The 22,375-nt window shown below is 56.4% G+C and overlaps 2 protein-coding genes across 5 annotated transcripts in view; both read right to left on the reverse strand.

The window, feature by feature from the left end:
* Nucleotides 1–430: 430 nt before the first annotated feature.
* ELF3 (E74 like ETS transcription factor 3) lies at nt 431–5,274 on the reverse strand. Its single transcript, XM_038162765.1, has 9 exons — nt 5,086–5,274; nt 4,207–4,375; nt 3,364–3,585; nt 3,051–3,134; nt 2,843–2,956; nt 2,635–2,724; nt 1,969–2,085; nt 1,619–1,814; nt 431–1,512 (listed from the first exon to the last, which is right to left on the reverse strand). Exons 2-9 carry the CDS (start codon nt 4,367–4,369, stop codon nt 1,392–1,394), a joined length of 1,107 nt encoding a protein of 368 aa, XP_038018693.1. The 5' UTR covers nt 4,370–4,375; nt 5,086–5,274; the 3' UTR covers nt 431–1,391.
* Nucleotides 5,275–9,745: 4,471 nt separating this feature from the next.
* KIF21B (kinesin family member 21B) overlaps nt 9,746–22,375 on the reverse strand; it is a 51,662-nt gene continuing 39,032 nt past the window's right edge. For 2 of the 4 annotated variants that reach the window (XR_005259765.1, XR_005259764.1), the window contains 6 exons: nt 21,675–21,839; nt 19,266–19,383; nt 18,371–18,541; nt 17,710–17,909; nt 17,030–17,290; nt 9,746–16,463 (listed from right to left, as the gene is read on the reverse strand). Coding sequence is in view for 2 of the 4 variants with exons in the window: in XM_038162485.1 (XP_038018413.1) it covers nt 16,409–16,463; nt 17,710–17,909; nt 18,371–18,541; nt 19,266–19,383; nt 21,675–21,839 (709 nt within the window). In the remaining 2 variants the exon portion in view is untranslated. The remainder of the gene's footprint in view (nt 16,464–17,029; nt 17,291–17,709; nt 17,910–18,370; nt 18,542–19,265; nt 19,384–21,674; nt 21,840–22,375) is intronic. The other 2 variants (XM_038162485.1, XM_038162484.1) reach the window with 1 other exon arrangement.

Below are 22,375 nucleotides of genomic sequence, written 5' to 3' on the forward strand. Positions count from 1 at the left end.
GCAAGTGCCAGGGCTGGAATTCCAGAGGGCTCTCAGAAGGGTCAGGGTGTGGGAGTGAATCACAGAATTTTTAGGTTAGAAGAGACCTTTAAGACCATCGAGTCCAGCCCCTGTTCTAACACCTCAACGAGATCATGGCACCCAGTGCCACATCCAGTCTGTTTTTAAACACATCCAGGGATGGTGACTCCACCACCGCCCTGGGCAGATGATTCCAGTGTTTGACCAATGTGTGAGATGCCCCTCCATGGGTGGCTTTGAGCCAGTCTGGGACAAGCCCACCTCACCCTGAGGAAGACCCTGCGACTCTGTGCCAGGATGACCAGGCAGGAGATGGTGGCAGATGAGGTCCATGCCATGGCACATCCCAAGTAACACAGGCCTGGTCCTCACCACGTGTTTAAGAAAAACAAGAAAATTAACAGATAGCTACAAAAACACAACAAACCAACAATTTATTCATTTTATATTCCCACTTGAAAAGGAGAAAACCACATGCACCTGGTGGGTGCCTGGCTGGGTTGGCGTCCCCTTCCGTGGCTGGCACAGCACCAGTCTGTGCCCTGTGACATCACTTCAGTCCAGCTGAGCATCAGCACCTGCCACCACACACCTGTGTGCCCCACAGCACACGCTCTCACTAAGAAACATCTTACTCATGAAAAAATATATCTGTACGTTCACTCTGAATTTGTTTTGGGTCTTACATAAATTAGAAGCTACTTTTGGAGAAAAGGCCTGGCTCTAGACACAGGCCAGGCTGAAAATGCAGCATGGCCCTGCTGTCCCTCATCCTCTTCTCACACACCGACGGCTTCCTGGGGCCAGGTGAAGCTCCGCAATGTTCCCATCTTCTCTCAGCAGGTGCCACACTGAGAAGCTGCTACACAAAGGGGGTCTCACCCAACCCACATGCAGTGAAGAGGACAGGACACCTTTGGCACGGTGCAAGCAGTGAGAGGGAAGACCCCACAGCTGGGACAAGCTCTGTTCAGTCACAGGTGACACACATGTGCTGCACCTTTGCCCAGGCAGGAGGTGGGTGATAGCAGGAGGCCTGCTGGGCTCTCAGTGGGGCTTGAATTCTCTTCCCCGTTGCATCTGTTCAGGCTTTGGAACAGCCGCAGTCCCCACGGCTCCAGCTGGAGGTACGGATCCAGCAAGGGAAGTCACAGTTTGCAATAACCTACTGGAGCCAAAACATGGGCTCTGAACACCTCGGTGCTGGCAGTCACCCGCACACACGAGCGTGCCCACGCGAGGGTCGGAATTCCACACGCTGCATGGGCCAGCAGCTTCCAGATACAGCTGCAGGCAAAGTTTCCTGTCAAGGAGCCCAGCTCAGGGGCCTCCCCCGAGGGGCTTATCACCCCCTGGCTGATCCAGGACTCCTACAGCTCCTTGTTCCTGTTGAGCACCTCCTCTTCCTTCCAGCCGCTGGAGTTCTTCCCAAACTTGTACACCAGCCGTCGTCCATCGACTCTCTCCAGGATCTCTCGCTTGTAGTAATATCTGTGGGAGACAGAGGTGCAATCAGGGCTCTGAGGAGCTGCTGGAGGGCTCAGGCTGAGCCCCCGTGGGGCTGAGTCCCCCCCCCAGGACAGGGTAGGGCACTTACCGCATGGCTCTGCTCAGCTTCTCGTAGGTCATGCTGCTGTTTTTCTTCTTCTGGCCCCAGAGCTGAGCCACTGCTTCCGAGCGCAGGAACTTGAAGACGCCCTCCTGCCGGTCCTCCCACTTCATCAGCCCCTCGTTCAGCTCAGGGTGGATCAGGATGTCCCGGATGAATTCCCACAGGTGGGTACCTCTTGGGGCTGAAAGAGGACATTGAGCTGTAAAGCAGGGAAGCTCCTGCAGGTCCTTGGACCTTTGGATCACCCTAAACACCCCTGCCAAGGCCCTTCCTCCCATAACTCCCCATGAAGCCAAGAGAGGCAGTCCAGGCTCCCGGGCTGAAGGTTCACGTACAGTGCTTGCTCTTCCTGTTCTCCAGGCAGTCTCTGCTCTCCTTGCTGAGTTTTCGGGGCCGTCCCCGTTTCCGCTTGCCGTGTTTGCTGTCCCCTTTTTTGCTGCCTGGAAAGTGGTCTGTGCACGAAGAGAGGGGCACACATCAGGCTGGGCAGCACATGCTGGGCTGCAGCCCCCTCCCTGTCCTCCCAGGGACCAGGAGCATCCTCTTTTCAGGCCCAGGTACCAGGGAAATATCTCCTGAGAGCAAGGTCACCCCATTCCCTCCAGCCTCATCCCACCCTCATACCCGACACTATGCTTAGGGCAGCATGCTGCTCCTTCCCCAAACCCTACTGCTTCCTTGCATTCCTGGTGTTCCCAGTGTCATCACCAACTGGGATCAATATCAAAACGCTGACTCCTGTGCCCAGGATCCCTGGCTGCAGTCTTTATCCATCTGCCACCACCCACCCCTTCCCACAGGATCACCACTGCCCTGCCCATCACCCTGCTCAATGGAGAGAAACAGAAGCAGAGCACTCAAGGAAACAGGCCTTTCCCTCCTTCTCAGTGTGAGCATGGGTGTTCAGGTGTTGTCCCCAAATCATGCCCAGGCAGGAAATGCAGAACTGCCTGGGAGCTAGCCCTCCCCTCCCAGCTCCTGTCTGGAAGGAAACATCTCACCATCAGGAAAGAGCTTTGATTCTGCAGGGTCGAAGTCGAGGTCACTTCCACCGGAGTCCTGAGAGTTGGGGCTGTGGGACATCACAGGTCCTGAGAAGCAAAGGATCAGGGTTCAGACCTCTGAGCATCTGGGGGCTTTTCCCCCTGGTTGCCATCCTTTCCACCAGACTGCTGTGAGACCTAAACCCACCCTTGTGAAAACACTGACCTGAGACATCAGAGCTGCCTGGCGACATGGAACCCGGCAAGCAGGTGAAGTCTGTGAAAGGGTTTGTGGGCTTTAGGTCCTCCAGGGAGTCCTTGGCACAGGGATTTCCCAGCTCTGGAAGGGGCAGAGAAGGGAAGAAAGGGGTTAGCCTTGCTGCCATCAGTATGTAATCCCTGGGGAAAAGGCTTGGCCAGGGCCCCTCTCTTACCTAGCTGGCTGGAGTTTAGGAAGGTCTGGGAAGTCGCATCCTCCTTTTCCAGCAAATCAATGATCCAGTTCAGCTCATCGGAGGCTAGAGGGGTGAAGGACTGGGATTAGCAATGCCTGTTCCATATGAAGGTGAATAGTGCATACTGGGAGCTGAGCCCAGCCATGCTTGGACTCTGGTCTGTGCCCCCACACCCTCCCAAGCAGCCTCTGCAGTGCTCAGGAAGCACTGGCCTCCTGGGCTAGTGGAGGGCTCTCAAACTCATTCTTCAAGCTGCTGGGCCTGCAGAAGAAGGAGACCCTGGTGCACTCACTGATCTCGTGCAGGCGGTCGTAGAGCTCATCCCCCAGGGGCCCGAAGATGAGGCGCATCTGGTCCCTGCTGCAGTGGCACAGCGTGTGCCCGTCCATGTTGCAGCAGGAGAAGTCGATGGAGCTGGCATCGTACTTGTTCTTCTCCACGTGGTAGCTGATCCACTCCAGCACCTGCACCTTGCTCCAGAAGTACGGGAGCTCACTGAACCACTCGGGCTTGTCTGCAAGGGATGGAGAGCAGGGCTCAGAGCAGGGTGGCCATGCCAGCACCATGTGCCTCGGGTGGGCTGCCCGTGGCCACTGGACACCTGGTGTGGTCCAGTGGCGATCCTGAGGGACACACAGGCCCTGCTCTTGAAGAGCTATGGGACTAAAGCTTCCATAGTGCCCTGCCCTGCAGACCCCACGCTTCCCCCACGGCTGGTTTCGGTGCCATTTGTCCTGTTTGTGCTGTGATCCAGCCTGCTCTGCTGGTGTTTCTCATGGTGCCTCCCTGAGCACCATCACACGAGCCCCCATCACCAGGATCGTACCTCCAAACTGCTCCTGGTGAGCCCTGGCAGCCTGTCCCCTGTGCTGTGCTGTGGGAGGAGGACAGTGATTCCCCCTGTATAAATATTCCCTCCTGTATAAATCAGATGTGCTCCCAGCAGCCATTCCTTGTGCCACCCAGAGTGTCCTCCCACAGCCTTTCCCTGGGGAAACTGAGGCATGGTGGAAGCTGCTGACCTGTCCTAGTGGGACAAGGACCTTGCAGTGCTCTTCCCAGCCAGTGACACTGCCTCACAGCTGCCCCATGTGCCGGCTCCCCAGTGCCACCAGTGCCACTCCCCTGCTCCTACCTGTGCTCTGTGCTGGGGGCTGGCTGGCCGGGAGGCTAAGCCCCAGGCTGCTGTCATCCCCAAGCTGTCCCAGCATGTCCAAGCTTGGCTGCACCTCGTCGGGCTGGTACATGGCGCTGATGTAGTTAGAGAAGATGTTGCTGATCTCACAAGATCCTGCCATGGAGCTCTGTGCCGAGAGATGACAGTGAGCCCAGGCCCCCAGCACCTGCGGCACCCCAGAGCCAGGCTGGGTGAGGTCGGGCTGTCTCTGCCTCCACCCATCGTCACCTCTCGGGTCACTTCTGCAGAAATATGCACCCAGCACCTGCTGGCTGGGGCTGGGGCTGACTCACAGCTCCTCGGGGGCCAGCACAGAGGGAGGCTGAGCCGGAGCGAGCTGGGGACGTGGCGTCACTCTGCCTGTGAGCAGCCCTGTCCCCAGCAGCCTGGCCTCACCCAGCAAGAGGTGACAGCAAGAAGGCGGCTGGCAGAGAACAGTGACCCCCAGCCCCTCCGTGGGTGGGGGGGTTCGGCACTCGGCCACTCCTGAGCCCCCTGGCCCAGCCGGCTGCCCCGCTGCCCACTGCCGTGCCACAGCTCCAGTCCTCCGCACCGGTCCCAGCGAGCACATCCCAATCACTGCAGCCAGGAGGGCACCGAGCCCTGCCCGGCCCTCACAAAAAGCCAAATCGCGCTGTCCGTTTTGGGGGCTGGAGGGGAGCTGCTGTGCCGCCGGCCCCCGCGGGCCCTCACTCCCGGCCGCGGTGGCAGAGCCGAGGCGGAGCGTGGAGAAAGGCCCGAGCGCATCCCCCGCCGAGAGCCGAGGTGCAAGGAGGAGAGCAAAGCAGCGTCCTGGGCTCGGGGACGTCAACAGGCTCGGCAAAAAAGCTTTGGTACCTTCTGTGGTGGCAACTCCAGCAGCGGCGGGTAATCCAGAGAGGAGCCAGGGGAGAGGAGCCCGGCTGGCCACTAGCCACTGCTCATGGGCCCCGGGAGGCTGGTGCCGGTGGGCAAGCCCTGCCCGTGCCTCTGCTTTTATAGCTTGGGCGGCGTAACAATCTGGCAGCCCGAGGGGAATTCCAGCCCCAAACGTTCATGCTCCCAGATCCAGGTGATTTGCATAATATGAACCACCGGGTCCCAGCCCTGCGCTGCCGTGCCGGGAAATCTGGGCTGGCCAGTTTAATCATTGTCAGAGCCCGTGCCCCACCGGTGCCCAGAGTTTCACCCACACTGCCTTCACGGGCTGTTTTCTTGCCAGGCTCGTGTTTGTTTGCTCACAGCAGCAGGTTCACTCAGCTCCCGCAGCCAAAACCGCCCGTGGGGTCGGGGTGGGCCCTGGGGCCTATGGATCCCTGCCTGGGGCTCGCCTGGGCAGTGGAGCCAGGACCGTGCCCCGGGCACACGCCTGGCCAGGCGGGCAGTCAGCCTGGCAGCCGGCAGGGCAGGTGGGCAGTCAGGGTGGCAGCCAGCAGGGCAGGTGGGCAGTCAGCCTGGCAGCCGGCAGGGCAGGTGGGCAGTCAGGGTGGCAGCCAGCAGGGCGGGTGGGCAGTCAGGGTGGCAGCCGGCAGGGCAGGTGGGCAGTCAGCCTGGCAGCCGGCAGGGCGGGTGGGCAGTCAGGGTGGCAGCCAGCAGGGTGGGTGGGCAGTCAGGGTGGCAGCCAGCAGGGCAGGTGGGCAGTCAGGGTGGCAGCCGGCAGTGCAGGTGGGCAGTCAGGGTGGCAGCCGGCAGGGCAGGTGGGGGTGCCCTGGCTGCGCCTGGAGCGGCACCGAGGCTTGGGTGGCACGGGCACAGATTTCCCAGAGCAGGAAGAGGGTCTCAGTGACCAAGCGGGACAAACCCTGGGGACAGGGCATGTGCTGGGAGCAGGGCTCAGGTTGGCACAGGTGGTTTTTGTGGGGATACAGCAGAGACCAGGGAAGTGCCTGAGAACTGCTGCTCTGTCCGTCAGAACAGGTCGATGTTTGCCTGGGGGAGGTCTGGGAGAGGCTGCAGAGCTGTGACAGCCCGGGCCCTGCCATGTCACACACGCCTGGCACCGGCAGGCACGTAGCTCACCAGGGACATGTGCCAAGGGACAAGGCAGGGTCCTGGGATGCATTTGGGGAAGTGCTTTTGGTGGCTCTTGCCTCTCTGGCCTTGGGCAGGGGTACCTGGGGCCCTTTGAGGTTTATTCCTGCTGGGTTTAGCCCTGTGCTGGCAAGGGAGGCCTGTGCCAGGCCAGTCCCAGCCGAAGTTGGGGCACCCCTTTGCCTGGTTCTGGTTCTTTGTCCATGCAGCCACGTCCACACCATGAGCAGACTGAGGCAATCCTGGGCACCTGGGAGCATTGCAGACCCTGGCATCACAGAGCTTCCTCCTTGTCACTTCAGGGTCCTTATCACTCCAAACCTGGCAGCAAACCATCTCCTGTGACACTGTGCTGACAGGCTGTCGCAAACATGGATACTCCAGCCTGGCACATGGACCAGCAAGGGCAGGCTGGCTCATGTCCTGTCCCCTGTGTCACATCCCCCAGGCCCCGGGGCAGGCAGGGCCAATGTGCCAGCCAGGAGGCACCAGGTCCCACCGGCTGATCACCCACCCCAGCTTCATTCCTCCTCAGCATACTCGGGAGTGCTGGTGCTGCCAGGCCCTTCTGTTTACTGGGCACAGCGTCCCACAGGGACATCCCCTGGCAGGGAGCAGCCCCGTCTGTCACTGCCACAGGGCAAGCCAGGGCCACCAGGGAAAGAGACCCAGAGCCTGGCCAGGCACCCAGCCAGGGATGGAGCCCAGGGCTGCCCCGTGCCTGGGGAGCTGGCTGCCCACTGGGCTGCCAGTGCCTGTGGTTGGAAAGCTGCCCCTGGGGAAGGTTTTTCCACCCACCACGACAATGCAGGTGTCCCTGGAGCAGGGTGGGACATGCCAAAATTTCACCATCCCCTGGGCCACCAGCCAAGGGGTGATGAGGTGGCCCTGTGGCATTTGGGAATCTCCTGCCCGAGCCGTGCACAGCCCACCCACCCACAGCTCTGCCCCTGGCAGGGATTTCGGGGACTGCCTGGCAGGGCTGTGTGGCACAGACCACCCTGAGCACGCCCTGTCCAGATGTCCCTTCCCTGCAGACTGACCTCAGGGAGGCACCACAGCCAGCCCACGCATCAGGCAGTGCCACCATGGCAGAGGGGCCCCGAGGGTGACACCCTCAGCCTCCTGTGTGCTTGGCACAGTGGGAGTCCTCTGTGTCCTCCTGAGCCTGCCCCTTCCTTCCCTTGCCTTTGGGAATCAGGAGGGCAGAGCGTCTGAGCTCTCCTCCCCACCCCCCTGCAGGCACCCTCCAGCTTTCCTGCCTGCAGGAATGCCCTCCCTGCCCCTTTGGCCACTGAGGTGCCATGGCCTGGGCCCTGTGATGGCCCCTGGGGAGATCACAATGGGCAACACTCCCCAGAGATGCTGAAGCACTGTGCTGGGAGCCTGGGAGGGCATAAGCCTCTCCTCAGGTGTCCCCATGGCCTCCCTAAAGCCACGGGGCACAGCAAGGTGCCGAATGGTGCCCATGGGACCCTCCCCTACCCAGAAGCAGCCACAGCCCTGATGGGCTCAGAGCAATTCCTCCCTCAGCCTGAGGATGGGCGGCACGGGGCTGCCAGCATCTCATTGCCACAGCTCCCAGGGCTGTGTCCCTGCTGTCCCCTTGCTGCTGGCCCGGTGCACCTTCAGGCATGGGGGGCGCATGGCACAGCTCGCTGCCAGCCAAGCTTGGCATGCTGCAGCAAGAAAGAGGTGGCCATGAGTGTGACATGGTGACATGAAGACTGGCAAGAAAATGTGTCTGTGGTGCCACGAGTGGCTGAGGCACCAGGTGGGAGCAGGAGCGATGTCACCTGCGCTGCCGGGGGGAATTGGGCCCATGACACCCCCGCGTTTGTAGCCCAGGGCTGCCACTCGCCCTGGCAGCACCATGGAGGCTCATGCCAAGGTGACAGCCGTGTCACAGGCTGAGGGTGACACAGGGCATAGTACTGGGGGCTGGAACACCTGTGGGCACTGCCAGCCCCCAGAGACACCTCAGAGCTGGCCTGGCACTGCTCGGGACCAGCACTGCGGGCACGTTTGGAACCCGGGCTGCGGCCCCAGGGTGTCAGGGCAGCGGTGCCCAGGCAGGGCAGGGGTGCGGGAGGGAGGGACGGGGGCAGCGGGGCACAGCCCGAGGCTGGCAGCTCCCGCTCGCTCCGACCAGTCCACCAGCGCCGGCTGGGAAAGGGGCAGTGGAGGCTGCAGGAGCTGAGCCCGGCCCCGAGGGGCTGCAGGTACAGGTCACTGTCCCCCTCCCCACCCTGGAGGCTGCCCAGCGTCGTTGGACTCTGGCATCGGTCACCTCGGGGGCTCAGCGGGCACCACACGGTGACACCGTGTCACACATCCTCCACCGCAACACCCCGCACCGGCGGGGCCCTCCCAGCATCGCCCCCAAAACCTCCTACCTGCAGGACCCTGCGCTCCCAACATCCCCATCCCGCAGGACGCGGCACTGCAGCCCAGCATCTCCCCGCGGAACCCGGGGGCTGCCTGGCAGGGCTGGGAGGCACAGGCCATCCTGAGCCCCGGGCAGGACCCCCGTCCCCGGCAGGACCCCGCACCCCCCTCCCCATCCCCGTGTCCCCTCCCGCGCTCCGGGCGCTGCGGTGGCGCAGCCAGCGCTGACCTCTGCCGGCGGCCCCGCGCCACCGCTCCCTTCCCTTCCCTTCCCTTCCCTTCCCTTCCCTTCCCTTCCCTTCCCTTCCCTTCCCTTCCCTTCCCTTCCCTTCCCTTCCCTTCCCTTCCCTTCCCTTCCCTTCCCTTCCCTTCCCTTCCCTTCCCTTCCCTTCCCTTCCCTTCCCTTCCCTTCCCGGGGGCATTGATGCGATGCTGCGGGCTCAGGGATGCTCGGGCTCCTGCAGGGGTTGGCACTGCCTGGTGGGCTCCCTCCTCCTCCCCAGGAGAGGGGCAGCCCCTCAGCCCCTTCCACCACCTCAGGCCCCGAATCTGCCCCCACTAAGATCAGTTCTGCCCTGTCTGCCTGAGCACCTACTGCCTGCAGGGGTCCAGGTCACCCGAGAATCATGGAAACGTTCCTTTGGAAAAGCCCTCTAAGATCACGGTGCCCAACCACTCCCCCAGCTCTGCCATGTTCGCCGTGGAACCGTGTCCCCACATCCATGGTAACTCCACCACTGCCCTGGGCAGCCTGTGCCAAGGCCTGAGCACCATTTTCATGCAGAAATTTCCCCCAATATCCAACCTCAACCTCCCCTGGAACAACTGGAGGCTGTTTCCTCTTGTCCAATCTTCTCCCAGCCAAGAGGATTATAGAATCACAGAATAGTCTGGGGTGGAAGGGACCTTTAAGGGCCACCATGTGTAATCCCCTGTCATGGGGAGGGACACTTTCCATTCCATCCAGAAGGGATGCAGCCACAGTCCCCCCTTCCCATCTATCCCCCAGCCCCTGGGCCAGGCTCAGGGGAACAGGAGGGGGTGGGAGGCTCCTGGCTGTGCCCTTTCCCTCCTCAAAGCCACCTCTGTGCTCTCTCCCTTCATGTCAAGAACATTTTATTTGCAAAGACAAAAAGGCAAGAAACAAACAGCCATTGAAAAACGTACAGCAGGAGAGCACAATAACTTACACTATTTACAGGAACACACCAAGGTAGAAAACACACACACACCCCTCATGCTCTGACAAACCCAGCCAGGGCCAGGCTGCACAACCCCACAGAGACACCACCAGCCTCCAGGGCAGCTGGCCTCTGGGAAAAGCTCCGAGTGTGAAAAGGCATCTGCTGTTGTGCTCCTTGTGCAGAAAGGAGTGATGGAGCAGGGACACAGTGCTGCAGCTGCCCCAGCCTCGTGAGGGGCTGCACCTGGGGGTCCCAGGCCAGGAGGAGCAGCTGGTAGGAACCAGGGCAGAGCTGTGGTGGGTGAGGGGACAAGCCCTGGGGCAGGAGGGAGGTGCAGGGCTGTGCTTTTCTGGGAGCTGGGTCTGTCCCAGTGACAGCTGGAGCACCATGCAGCACCGGGAGGGGCTGGGGGTCCTCGTCCCTTCCCAGAAGGGTGAGGGGGGCTCAGAAGGACCTGCAGCCTGCAGGAGACAGTGAAGCTCCAGGGAGCCTGTGGAAAGCAAACTGGAACCCTGTGCTTGGCAGGGATCATACCTGGACTCCCTCCAGTGTGGGGCATGTGCAGGACTGGTGAGGGGCACTGGAAGGGCTGGTGAGGGGCACAGGAAGGACTGGTGATGGGCACAGGAAGGACTGGTGAGGGGCACTGGGAGAGCACCAGGGGAAGCAGGCACTGATTTGCAGCACCAAGGCAGGAGGCAGCAGCTGAGACCCCAGAGCAGCTGTGCTCAGAGGTGGTGGGGAGGAACAACACACCTGGGGGGACAAGATGGGACCCCAGAGCTTCCATTCCTCGCAGCTGGCCAGCCCAGCCTGTGTCATCAGAGCTGTAGGTGACAGGGAGGGGACACTGCTCAGGAGGGCTCACAGTGGTTTGGGGGTCCAGTGCTTTTAGGCTCCTGACTCTGGTCCAGCCCTGCTCCCTCCACAGAGGCTGGAGCTGTGTGCTGGGGGTGAGGAGACCCCCAGAGCAAGAGTTAGGCCCTGGGGAAAGAAGCATAACCCAGCAACCTGAGGCAGGAGTGCAGGTATGATCACACCCTTGTCACAAATCGAGGTGCCCAAGGGCAGAGAAAAGTGAGGTGTGTGGTACAAAGGCAGCTCCAAAGTGTCCCTGCCCTGGAGGGGCTCTCAGAGGGGCTCTGAGGCCACCAGAGGGGACTTCAGGTGTGCAGCCAGGCCCCTGAGCTGCAGGGAGCAGCCAGCACAGTGCACAGGGCTGGAACATCTCACCCACAGGCAAGGAGCCTTCATCCCAGTCCTCCTCCTCCTCCAGCCTCTGCCCATGGTCCCACTGGAGCTGTGGAGGGCCAGGGTCCAAGGGGCCACCCTTGCCAGACCCACCTGCATGTGGCACCTTGTGCTTTAGTGTTTGGGAGGACCTGCACCCCAAACTGGCTGTGTGGCTCAGAGCACCCTGACCCCGTGCCAGGGCAGCTGCCAGCCTGAGCTGGGGGGCTCCAGGGCTATCCTTGTTTGTGTTCAGTGCTTGGCACTGAATCTGGACACAACTACGTTTTGGGGAGTGAAAAACCCATCACGCACCAGAACTGGCTCCTCACACGCCATGCCCAGCTTGGGCAGAGGCTCCCACAGCACCCAGGCCCTGCTGCCCTGCAGCTGCAGCAGGCTCTGGGCAGTGGGGGCTGGAACCAGCCCACCCCAGCAACGAGCTCTGCACAGACATCTCCCACTCCAGAGCTTCATCACATCCACAGGGACTGACTGTGAGAGCAGAGGGAGAAATTTGGGCTGAGCTGAGCCTTTCAGAGCCCCCTTCCACCCTTGCACGGGACCAGAAGGGAGCCACAACCAACCAACCAACCAACCCAATCACCAATGGCAACACCACAGATCCTCAGACCAGGAATCCCACGAGAAATGGGAGCAAAATCTCGGTGTTGCAGCTGCTCTGGGGATCCCACTGCAAGGTGGGAGCTGGCAGGGCAGGGCATGGACTCCAGCCCTGCTCCCTGCCCAGGAGGAGCAGGGAGGGAAACACAGGGGGTGGCTCAGACATGCAGCAAGGTGGGAGCGAGGCCACGTGTCCCCAGGGTGAATTCAAGTGTCAAAACCATAACAGTAACAATAATTAAGAGAAAAAAATAAAAAGTCTTACACCACAAACTCCCCACCCCATCCCCAACAGGAAACCCAATGATGACAGCACCCAGCTTGCACCGTGAGGTAGCTAAACCAGATCAACACCCAAAAAATGCTCTTCTGCATGAGAAACATCAACCCACACAGGTACTAAGACCTACACACACACGTACACACACACACAGAGCTATGGGATCACAGTCACCCCTGGCCTGGTTCCAGCCAGGACAGAGTTAATTTTTGCAGTAGCCAGGAGGGGACATGGCCAGAGCCCAGAAGTTCTTTCAGATCATTGCTGGGCAGGGGAAAGGGAGTCTCTTCCAGGGAGAAGGGATCTCTTCCAATCAGGGCAGCGTGCACTTTGGTGAGCACTTGCATGTGATCTGCTCTCTTTGTACATTTTTGTTATTAAAATTGTTGCTGTTCATTTTTCTTATCTCATTGCTGTTTCCAGTCAATTGTTCCTATCTCCACCTGTCATTTTTTTACCTGTTGTGCCTCCAGTTCTCCTCTCCATCCCAGCAGAGGGAAGGAAGGACATGGGGGTTGTGGCAGCACACAGTTGTAGTGGGAACACTAAATTGGGAAATACCAGTCCTAAACCACAACAGGTTTTTTTTGGATTTTTTTTTTTGGCATCCAAGGTAGGGCTTGAACAGTTGAGATAAGAACAGATCTGCCCAGAGTGGGTTCGAAGCAAATTTGATCTCAACATTTTTTGTATTAGGTACTGAGCACCTAATACACCTGGTGACAACATTGCCTGGTCTGCCCATGGGGGTACCAAACCCTGGAAATATTTCTGTCTGCTCCCAGCACAGTCTCTGTCTCAGAGCAGGGAGGGGGATCAGGACTGCTCTATTACTTTATGACACGATAACACCAAGGGCAGTGAGGGTCATTTGGAAAGTCTGGAGTGTTGCTCTTCTACCCTTACCTGGGGCACTTCCTTTGGGAGTCCATTAATAACAATCATGACCAACCCATGGGGGGAACAGGGGAGGATGATTTTCCCCAGACTTTTACCCACTTTTCCCCCTTGAGGTCTGATAAAACAGCTTTTGAAGTTCTGGATTCCCTTTGGATGTTAAGGAAATCATATTTCTGTCATGTCTCTTTAGTGCAGTCCACATAATCTTTGGAGTAAAGAGATTTCTAGGGAGGTTATTCAGAGATCTGAACAGAAGGACAGCAAACAGTGCTAAAGGTGACTCCCCAACTCTGATGACGAAGATCATTGTTTTTCCTTCCTACCAACCTGTGTCTCCACTGTGTAAAAAGGCTGTCTAAAGTGGACCAGCCCAGGTCCAGTTTAGGACTGGACTTATCCTCCAGTCCACAGTTGGAGGAAATGTCCCATGTCACACCAGTACAGACCAGAGCCTCTGCTGCTGGGAGCAACCGGCCCCCTCTTGAGAGGGAGGGGACACACCCCAAGGCAACCTATGGTTTTACCTGCATGAGCACAGAGAGGACAGGAGGAAGTGGGAAGGAAAACCCACCTCTGCCCCAGAAGCATGGGGGTGTGAGTCGAGAGGAAAAACAACAACTGCAGGAAATTCTTCAAGGACAAATGCCAGCCCAGTTTCCAGTGGGCATGTGCTCAGACAGAATAAAAGGGCTAATGTCACTTCTGCTCCTCCTGGATGCACCTTCACATCTGCAGGCAGTGAGCACCCTGTCAAGAGGCAGAGGGCCCTGCCTCCAGCCAGCTGGGGAGAGCAGCAGTGAGCTCTGCTGGGCTGTGTGGAGCCAAGGCTGGCACAGCAGATCCACAACAGTGTAAGGCTTTACTCACAATGTACCGATGCCATGGAGATTCAGGGGCAGGATCCAATTCCTCTCTTCTCCTCAGAGGAGAGGTCTGCTCTGGTCAGTAGAACATGGCTGCAGGCAGGTCAGGGTGAGCACTCTGCATGTGAATCATTCTCTTTTGTACTTCTGTTATTAACATTGCTGCTGTCTTTACTGTTTGTTTTTTATCTCACTGCTGTTTCCAGTAAATTGCTCTTATCTCAACCTGTGATCTTCATCTTCTGTGCCTCCAATTCCCCTCTCCACCCTGCTGGGGATGGGGGTTTTAGTGGGAGCACTAAATTGGAGAATGCTATTCCTAAATCAGGACTCTCCTCACTTCAAACCCCCTGCCTCAGGACACCAATGCCCCAGCACCAGCTCCCTCCCTCCAAGGCTGTGAGAGCCTTGAGGCTGCTGGACACAGCAGCAAGAGAGGCTCAGGACTGGCCACTCAGCCCTGGAACACTGAACAGGCACTTTCAGCCTGCACACTGGAAGGTACTGGGGGCAAAGGCAAGGCAGGTCTGAGCCTAGGTGCCCCCTTCAGCCATGGCAGCAGGGAAGGCTCCAGGGCAGGCACTGGAGATCTCAGAGCAGACAGATTCAACACCAGACTACAGCCAAACACCTACCAGAGACACACACACACAGAGCCCTACCAGCCAAGCGAAGCAGAAACCAGCTGAGGAATGAGGGCAGAAAGCCTCTCCAAGACAGGCCTGGGGGAGAGACACCTCCTGCAGACCCCCAGACCCCCATGGCTGTGTGCCACTGGGTGCTGAGCTCTCTGTGCACTTTTGGCTGCACCCTCAGTTCCACAGGTCTCACAGGATGGATGGGAGCCTCTCCTCAACGCAGTCACCAGTCCTGGCTGTGCAGGGCTCAGCCACATTCACGGGGAGCAGGGACTGTCCTGGGCAGGGTCACACACACACACACACACACATATATGTACCATTTACCCTCCAACAAGGCAAGCCAGCAGGATGGAATTTTCCCAAAAAAAAGGCAACCCCCCGTTCCCCCCCCAAATCAATAGAGATACTCCAGTCTTTCATGATGTAGAGATGCAGAGCAGTCCCCTCACTCCAGCCAGAATGCTTAGAACAAGGGCTGGTGGCAGATGACCTGGGGCAGGTCAAGGTATCACCGTGTTTGGAGAGAGCAGAGGGAAAATGGTCTGTGCTTGATGGGGCATGTCCTGGAGCCCCTGGCCTCCACGATCCCAGTTCAGTGCTGGTGGGATCACATGGAGAAATCCTTAAATTTGAGTTCATGTGCTGCTTCTTCTGCGACAAAGGGGAAAGGAGAGTGTGTGAGGCAGGAACACCCATCCTGGGGTCTCCTCAGCCATTCCACAAGAACCCTGGGTGGCCCCGGAGCAGGGGATGATCCAATGGGCCATAGGAGAGATGGAGGGAAGCTCCAGTGTGAGACCAGGGCCTTACCAGCCCCCCTTGAACAGGAGATACAAAGGGCCTGCAGAATGTGTGTCCTTAGGGAAGCACTCCTGGCTGGAGCCCCCCAGACCCTCAAGGAGATGAGATTGTGCAAGATCATCCACTGCAGGATTGTCCTCCGAGCACAGGGGGAGTCAGGGGACTTGTGCGAGGTCAGTGTGCAACCCCCTTCCCCCTCTGCTCCTGCCACAGTGGACTCTGGCTGCTCCTTGCCTTGCTGGCTCCTCTCCAGCCTTGGATCCATGCAGCCCAGCAGGCCCAGCCTGGGCAAGCTCCAGTCCAGGCAGAGGTCTGAGGGCAGAACCTAAGGGAAGGACAGACAGAGCCACAGCAGTGGGGTGACAAATCCAGCCTTGGCCTTTTTGCCCTATAACAACCTCCATTCTTGCTTCATTTCTCCGTCTCAAGGCGGTTAACTGGCTGCAGGAACACAGCACAAAGCCCTGATGGGGGTCACGACGTCCAGAGCAGGGCTGAGCAGGCTGGGCATGTGGGGAAGAGCCCAGAGCCATGGGGCAGTTGAGTTTACAACTGGGGTTTGGACAGTGTCAAAGGGAACTGCAGCAGGTCTGTCTGGAAGTTGCCCAGTGGAGATCATGCCAGGTTGCTGTGCCTCGTGAGATGGGACATGGCAAAGGAGCTCAGAGTGCACCCCTCCAACCACTGGGAACAGGTCCACAAAGAAAAGAGAAGGCTGGGAATACCAGGAAATCCTTCTGCAGTCTCCACAGCAGAGGTGTCTCACAAGTAATGGCTCCAGAGAAGCACTCTCTGTGTTGTGGTCCTGGCCAACAGACACCAAACGTCCTCGTGGGGTGGAGAAGACTCCTGCAGGAACCAGCCCAGGAGCAGCACAGCACGGCAGAGCCACGGGGGCCCAGGAGGGAGCTGGGAGTCTCTGAGGAGCCAGGGATCTCTGACCCCCAAAGTCCTTACAGCAGGATGGGTGAGAGGAGAGATGAAACATTTCCTGTTCACTGGAGAACCATGGAGAAACCTCAGCAGGAGGGCAGGTGGAGCTGCTGGTCCCCACAGAGCTGCTTCCTCACAGGAGCTGACAGTGCTCGAAGTACCAGACGCAGCATTGTCCACCCCGTTGGGTCAGGCACAAAGAAATCCCTGTCCTGGGCTGAGCTCCTGTGGATGACTGAGTCCTGAGAGCAGGGGGAGGTGCCCTGACCTTCACCCTGCCCCACGCTTCCAGTCTTTCTGCAGTTCCTAGTTTGACCCCGCAGGCAACCTCCTCCCACTCCAGAGCTTCACTGTCAAGTCGCTGAGGAACAAAGGTGAGAGGGACAGCATGACCCAGGGGTCGGGGCAGGAGCCCCACAGCACTGCCCCGGAGGGTGCTCACTCCCCGTCCCCACCACGGCAGCATGCAGCCCCCCAAGCTTCCAGGCCCTTTTCCCTTGGCAGGAGGTTGTCTGATGCACTTTGGGGAGAAGGCAAACCCATTGGGGCTCAGCCTCCAGCTCACCCCACTGGCAGCAGCTGGGGACAAAGGGAACGGGTGACCTCCAGGGCTGACCCCACACCAGGACTCCTACCCGCCTTGAATGAGCTCCAGCTAGGTCCCAGCAGTGATATCCAGGGAGCTGCTTTGCTCCTGGGGCATGGGCTGATTTGGGGGTGGCTGCTGACTCCCAACCCACTATCCATGCAAAGGCACGGGCAGGCCATGGCTCCCCAGTGAGTTGCCAAAGTAGCTGTGGGCACTTGGCGAGGAAAAAAAAAACCAAAAAGAAGTGAAACCAAGGCAGGGGGATGACTGGGCCAAGGGGGCGAGTCCACTCTAACCAAGACTTATCAAGTGGGGAAAAACGCAGAATAGTTTCATACCGTGAAGAAGCAGCTCAGACCAGAGAAAAAACGGGGGGAGGGAAAGAGAGAGAGGGGCAAAAGCAACAGTGAGAGGGACAGAGGGAGGAGGGAGAGATGGAGAGAAAAGGGAAGGAGAGACGGAAGAGGAGCATATGAGCAAGAGTCAAAGAGCAGGAGGGTCAAGGCAGACTAGTAGCACGGCCCTTTATGGCAAGGACGCGTCGTGGAAGGCAAGGGGTGAGCCCAGGCACGTAATTCCATAACTTTACCCGGCAGTCGCTGTGGCACAGATGGGAGGTGGGGAGAAGGAGAGGCAGAGAGAGACAGAGAAAAAGGAAGGGAGAAAAGGGACAGGGTCGAAAAGAGGGTATCAGAGTCTTGCTGCTGAAGAGCTCCCCGAGAGCAGCAGACAATGCCCAGCCCCGAGGGAGAGGGGTCCCTGCGTGGGGGTAACCCAGGGCATCACCAGAGCGTGGGCAGGGCGTGGCCAGGGACAGCTCTTGGCACTGCAGTGGGCAGGCCTGGCCGTGGGCAGGCTACCGTGGGCAGAAGGAGATGAAGGAGCAGAGGGACTAAAAAGCTGCGATTCCCTCCCCGCTCCCTGCTCACCCAGCACCCACCCAGGCCCAGGGGTGGCAGCTCAAACCCAGGGTCTCCCCCTTCCCAGGGGCCGCGGGGGCAGAACGCTGGGGGCTCACCTGGAGGCAGTGAAGATGTGCTTGGAGTTGGTGCAGATGGCGTTGATGGGGCTGTCGTGGCCCTTGATCTCCCCGACTGGGGTGAAGGTGTCCACGTTCCAGACTTTGATGACGCCTCCTCGGCAGGCGCTCAGCACCATGGGGCGGCCGGGGATGAAGGCCAGGGCACAGACCCAGTCTTTGTGGGCATTGGGGATTTGCTGCAGGCACAGAGCACAGCCATGACCAACCTCCTCTGCAGCACCACGGGCAGCCTCATGCACCCATCCTGGGTGGCTGGGTCCTCCCTGTCTCAGGGAGCTCAGCTCCTCACTGACACCCCAGAACTGACTGGGACAGGGGAACTGGTGGTGCCCAGGTAGGAGCCAAGAGTGTGGGCTCAAAAGCCATGGCTTGGCTTCTCCATTGGGCAGGAGACAACAACTCAGAATTCAGGGTGGAACACAAGCCCCCACACTGCAGCTGATACCTCAGCCTGTCTGAAGGAGAGCCAGCAATCCCAAGCACCCTGCTGGACAAATTATGGGGGCACAGCACACCCTCACCCACACACAGTCCAGGACTGGGAGTGCCCTCCCTGGTGAGCTCCACTGGCACCAGGTTCCTGGACGAACCGCCAGGCCCCAGCAGCCCTCCTCTGCCCTGTGCTCCCCCTCCAGACCTGGATAAGTTCCTGCTGCTCCAGATCCCACTTCTTTATGCCGTTGTCCCTGGAGCCACTGAAGAGGACATCTCCCTGGATGGCCAGGCACTCGATGCCATCGTAGTGAGGGGGCTCGAAGTTGTGAGTGGGGCCGATATTGCCCACCGTGCCCTCCGTGATCTCAAACACCTGGGGAAGAGCAGCAGGTAACAGACCACAGATGGCACTGGGGATAACAGACCACAGATGGGACACAGAGCACACTGGGGACTCCCTCCCCTGGGGAGTTTGGCCACCCTCTGTGTCCCAGGCTCAGGGCACCTAGAGTGATGCTGGAAATGGGACTGGGCATTGGCTACTGGAGGCTTTTGGGGCTGAGCCTCCTGCCACAAGCAGAGGAGATCTGCCACCAGGGACAGCCCCACTCTGCTGCATTTACTCATTCTGAGCCTTCACACTCCTCCGGAGCCAAGCTGACAGCTGAGGGGGATTGTGTCTCACCATCTCACAACCCCTCCTCACTTCCCTAGGGACAGCTCTAATTCAACCTGCTAAAACCTGGCAGGAAGGGACAGGCCCCTGCTGTGCTGCAGCTGTGACTGAGCAGGCACAAGGCACCTTTATCAGGGGGGGATTATCGAGCAGAACAGGGTGAAGTGCTCATCTGGGTCAGCCCTCACATGCAAATCCCAGCCAGACAGTCAGATGCATGAAAGAAATGCAACTTCTCTAAAGGTGCATTGTGGACCAAGCAAAAGGCAAAATTTGGAAAGAGAAAACAACAGAAAACCCCACGTGCAGAGGTGAAAACAGAATCTGGGCTCAGCTCTCAGGAGGAGAGAAGAGCGAGTGGTTGCCCACATCTGGCCTTCCCTACAGGACTCGGGGTGCTGCTCCCCAAGGAGCAGAGTACCTTGACGTAGTGATCTTTGGAGCCTGTGACCACCAGGTCGTGGTTGCTCGCCGTCTGGTTCACTGTCAGGCACATCACGGGCCCGATGTGGCCACTCAGCTTCCCCACGGGCTGCAGCCTGCGAGCAAGGGCACAGCTCAGCCCCGGCTGGTGCTGGGGCTCCTCCCCAGGGCGCTCCCACCACACCCAGCTCCCCAGGGTGCTCCCACCACACCCAGCCTCCCCAGCCCCCGGGGCCCCCAGCCGGGGCTGTTCCCTCTGGGGGAGCAGGCAGGGAGACCCCACTGCCCGTGACCCAGGGGAGGAGGGCGGCCTCGGGGCGTGCCAACATCTGGCTGCACAGCCTGAGAGTGTGCCAACATCTGGCTGCACAGCCACGGGGCATGCCAACATCTGGCTGCACAGCCTGAGAGTGTGCCAACATCTTGTGGCCCAGCCTGAGTGTGCCAACATTGCCAACATCTGGCTGCACAGCCTGAGTGTGTGCCAACATTGCCAACATCTGGCTGCACAGCCTGAGAGTGTGCCAACATCTGGCTGCACAGCCACGGGGCATGCCAACATCTGGCTGCACAGCCTGAGAGTGTGGCAACATCTGGCTGCACAGCCTGAGAGCGTGGCAACATCTTGTGGCCCAGCCTGAGTGTGCCAACATTGCCAACATCTGGCTGCACAGCCTGAGAGTGTGCCAACATCTGGCTGCACAGCCTGAGTTTGGTATTTACATTTTGGTTCAAACTGTTTTACTGTTTTTAGAGATTTTTGAGGTTTTTTTTTCCTGGGGATTTTTTTCCTAGTTACAGCTGTATGTTATCTCTGTTTCTTCAGGGAGGTCTTGACTTTAACAGGAGTCCTCACATGAGGCACCACTAAAATAAATGTTGGTTTTTGCCTTTTATTTTTTTTTTTTGAGATTGGGATTGAAGGTACTTGAGATGATAGTTTATGTTTAGATTTAAATGTTTATTTTTTTAAATTTATGTTTTAGTCTCACAGGTAGTGAGTTTTGTAGTATTTTACTAATAAGGTACAAAACGATTAACTATTTTTTGTTATAAGGTTTTTTAAGGTTAAATTGTCTAATTAAGAAATTATATTTAAATTATTTTTACTTTTAATTTAATAATTAATTATTTGAATTCTGCAAAGCAGACTTTTTTGTCTAATTATAAAATACTACTTATGAAGAAGAAGGCAAAGAAGAAGGCCTATTTTTGTTCTAAAACTTTTATCTTGTTCTATACATATTACTATATTTTAAAACTTTATAAGTTTTTTATTTGGTGATATTATATACTTTTAATTAAACTACATACTACAGCCTGAGTGTGTGCCAACATCTGGCTGCAGAGTCCAGGTTGCACATCACCCCTTAGGTCAAAACTGTAAATCTTAAATTTACAAATATTAAAGGCTTAAATATTAAGAATTTTTTAAAAAATATTTTAATCTTAAATTAAGATTAATGATAGATATTAAAAAAACCTTAATTTAAAAAAATTAAATCTTAAATTTTAAATTTAAAAATCTGAAATTGAAGAAAATTTTAAAACCTTAAATTTAAGATCTTAAATTTAAATCTTAAATCTTAAAAAATCTTAAATTATTCTTTAATTCTTAAATTGAGATTTATGATCTTAAAAAAACTTAAATTTTTAAAAATTTAAAATCTTAAATTTTAAATAAATCTCAAATTTAAGAAAATCCTAAATGTAAATATTAAATCCTAAATTAATCTTTAATTCTTAAGATTTATGACCTTAAAAATCTTAAATTTTTTGAAATTTAAAATCTTAAATTTAAGAAAATTTTAAAATCTTAAATTTAAGATCTTAAATTCAAATCTTAAGAATTAAATATTAATTTAAGATTTTTTAAGATTTATGATCTAAAAAAACCTTAAATATAAAAATCTTAAATTTTTTAAAATTTAAAATTTTAAATTTAAGAAAATTTTAAAAATCTTAAATTTAAGCTCTTAAATTTAAATCTTAATTTAAGAATTAAATATTAATTTAAGATTTTTTTAAGATTCATGATCTTAAAAAAACCTTAAATATAAAAATGTTAAATTTTTTAAAATTTTAAATTTTAAATTTAAGAAAATTTAAAAATCTTAAATTTAAGATCTTAAATTCAAATCTTAAGAATTAAATATTAATTTAAGATTTTTTAAGATTCATGATCTAAAAAAACCTTAAATATAAAAATCTTATTTTTTCCTAAATTTAAAAACCTTAAATTGAAGAAAATTTTAACTTTAAATCTTAAAATCTTAAAAAATCTTTAAGATTTTTTTAAACCACTCCAAGCCCATAGGAAAGCATCCTGACAATCCTTATTCCAGGCCGTTTCCCCTGTGAGGAAGGCTGTCGTGTGCCAGGGGGTGGTTTGGGGCCCAGCCCTGACCTGCTGAGCTCCCAGACGCGCACGGCGTTGCCGGCGGCCGCGTAGAGCGCCGTGCCCGAGGGGTTGAGCGCGATCTGGTTGATCTGGTGCTCGCCCTGCCCGCTGGTGACCGTGCGGCTGCTGGTCCCGGCACACGCGTCCCCAGAGATCACCTGGCCGGACGACCTGAGGGAGGGACAGTTCAAAGGGGAGATGTGTCGGAGCTGCCGGGAGCAACCAGCGCTGGCTCCGTGGCTGCAGGAGCCTGATCAATCGCTGAATCCCAGAATCACCAGGCTGGAAGAGACCTCAAAGATCATCGAGTCCAACCCAGCCCCAACAGCTCAACTAAACCCTGGCACCCGGGGCCACATCCAGTCTGATTTAAACACCCCCAGGGATGGTGACTGCACCACCTCCCCAGGCAGCCATTCCAGAACTTTATCACTCTCCCTTGACACAGCTTGAGGCTGTGACCTCTGGTTCTGTCAGTGCTGCCTGGAGAAAGAGACCAACCCCCCCTGAGCACAGCCACCTTTCAGGAGCTGTAGGGAGTGATAAGGTCACCTCTGAGTCTCCTTTTCTCCAGGCTGAACACCCCCAGCTCCCCCAGTTGTTCCTCACAGGGTTTGTGTTCCAAGCCCCTCACCAGCCCTGTTGCCCTCCTTAGACATATTCAAGCATCTCAACGTCCTTCCCAAACTGAGGGGCCAGAACTGGAC

Source organism: Motacilla alba, chromosome 26 (genome assembly GCF_015832195.1).
Source record: "Motacilla alba alba isolate MOTALB_02 chromosome 26, Motacilla_alba_V1.0_pri, whole genome shotgun sequence".
Classification (NCBI taxonomy): domain Eukaryota; kingdom Metazoa; phylum Chordata; class Aves; order Passeriformes; family Motacillidae; genus Motacilla; species Motacilla alba.

Coding starts and splice junctions, on each gene's coding strand:
- ELF3 (XM_038162765.1), bottom strand. CDS start 4,369: ATGGCAGGATCTTGTGAGATCAGCAACATCTTCTCTAACTACATCAGC. Junction 2,957..3,050: donor CCTAAACTCCAGCCAGCTAG/GTAAGAGAGGGG, acceptor TGCCCCTTCCAG/AGCTGGGAAATCCCTGTGCC. Junction 1,513..1,618: donor AAGCTGAGCAGAGCCATGCG/GTAAGTGCCCTA, acceptor TGTCTCCCACAG/ATATTACTACAAGCGAGAGA.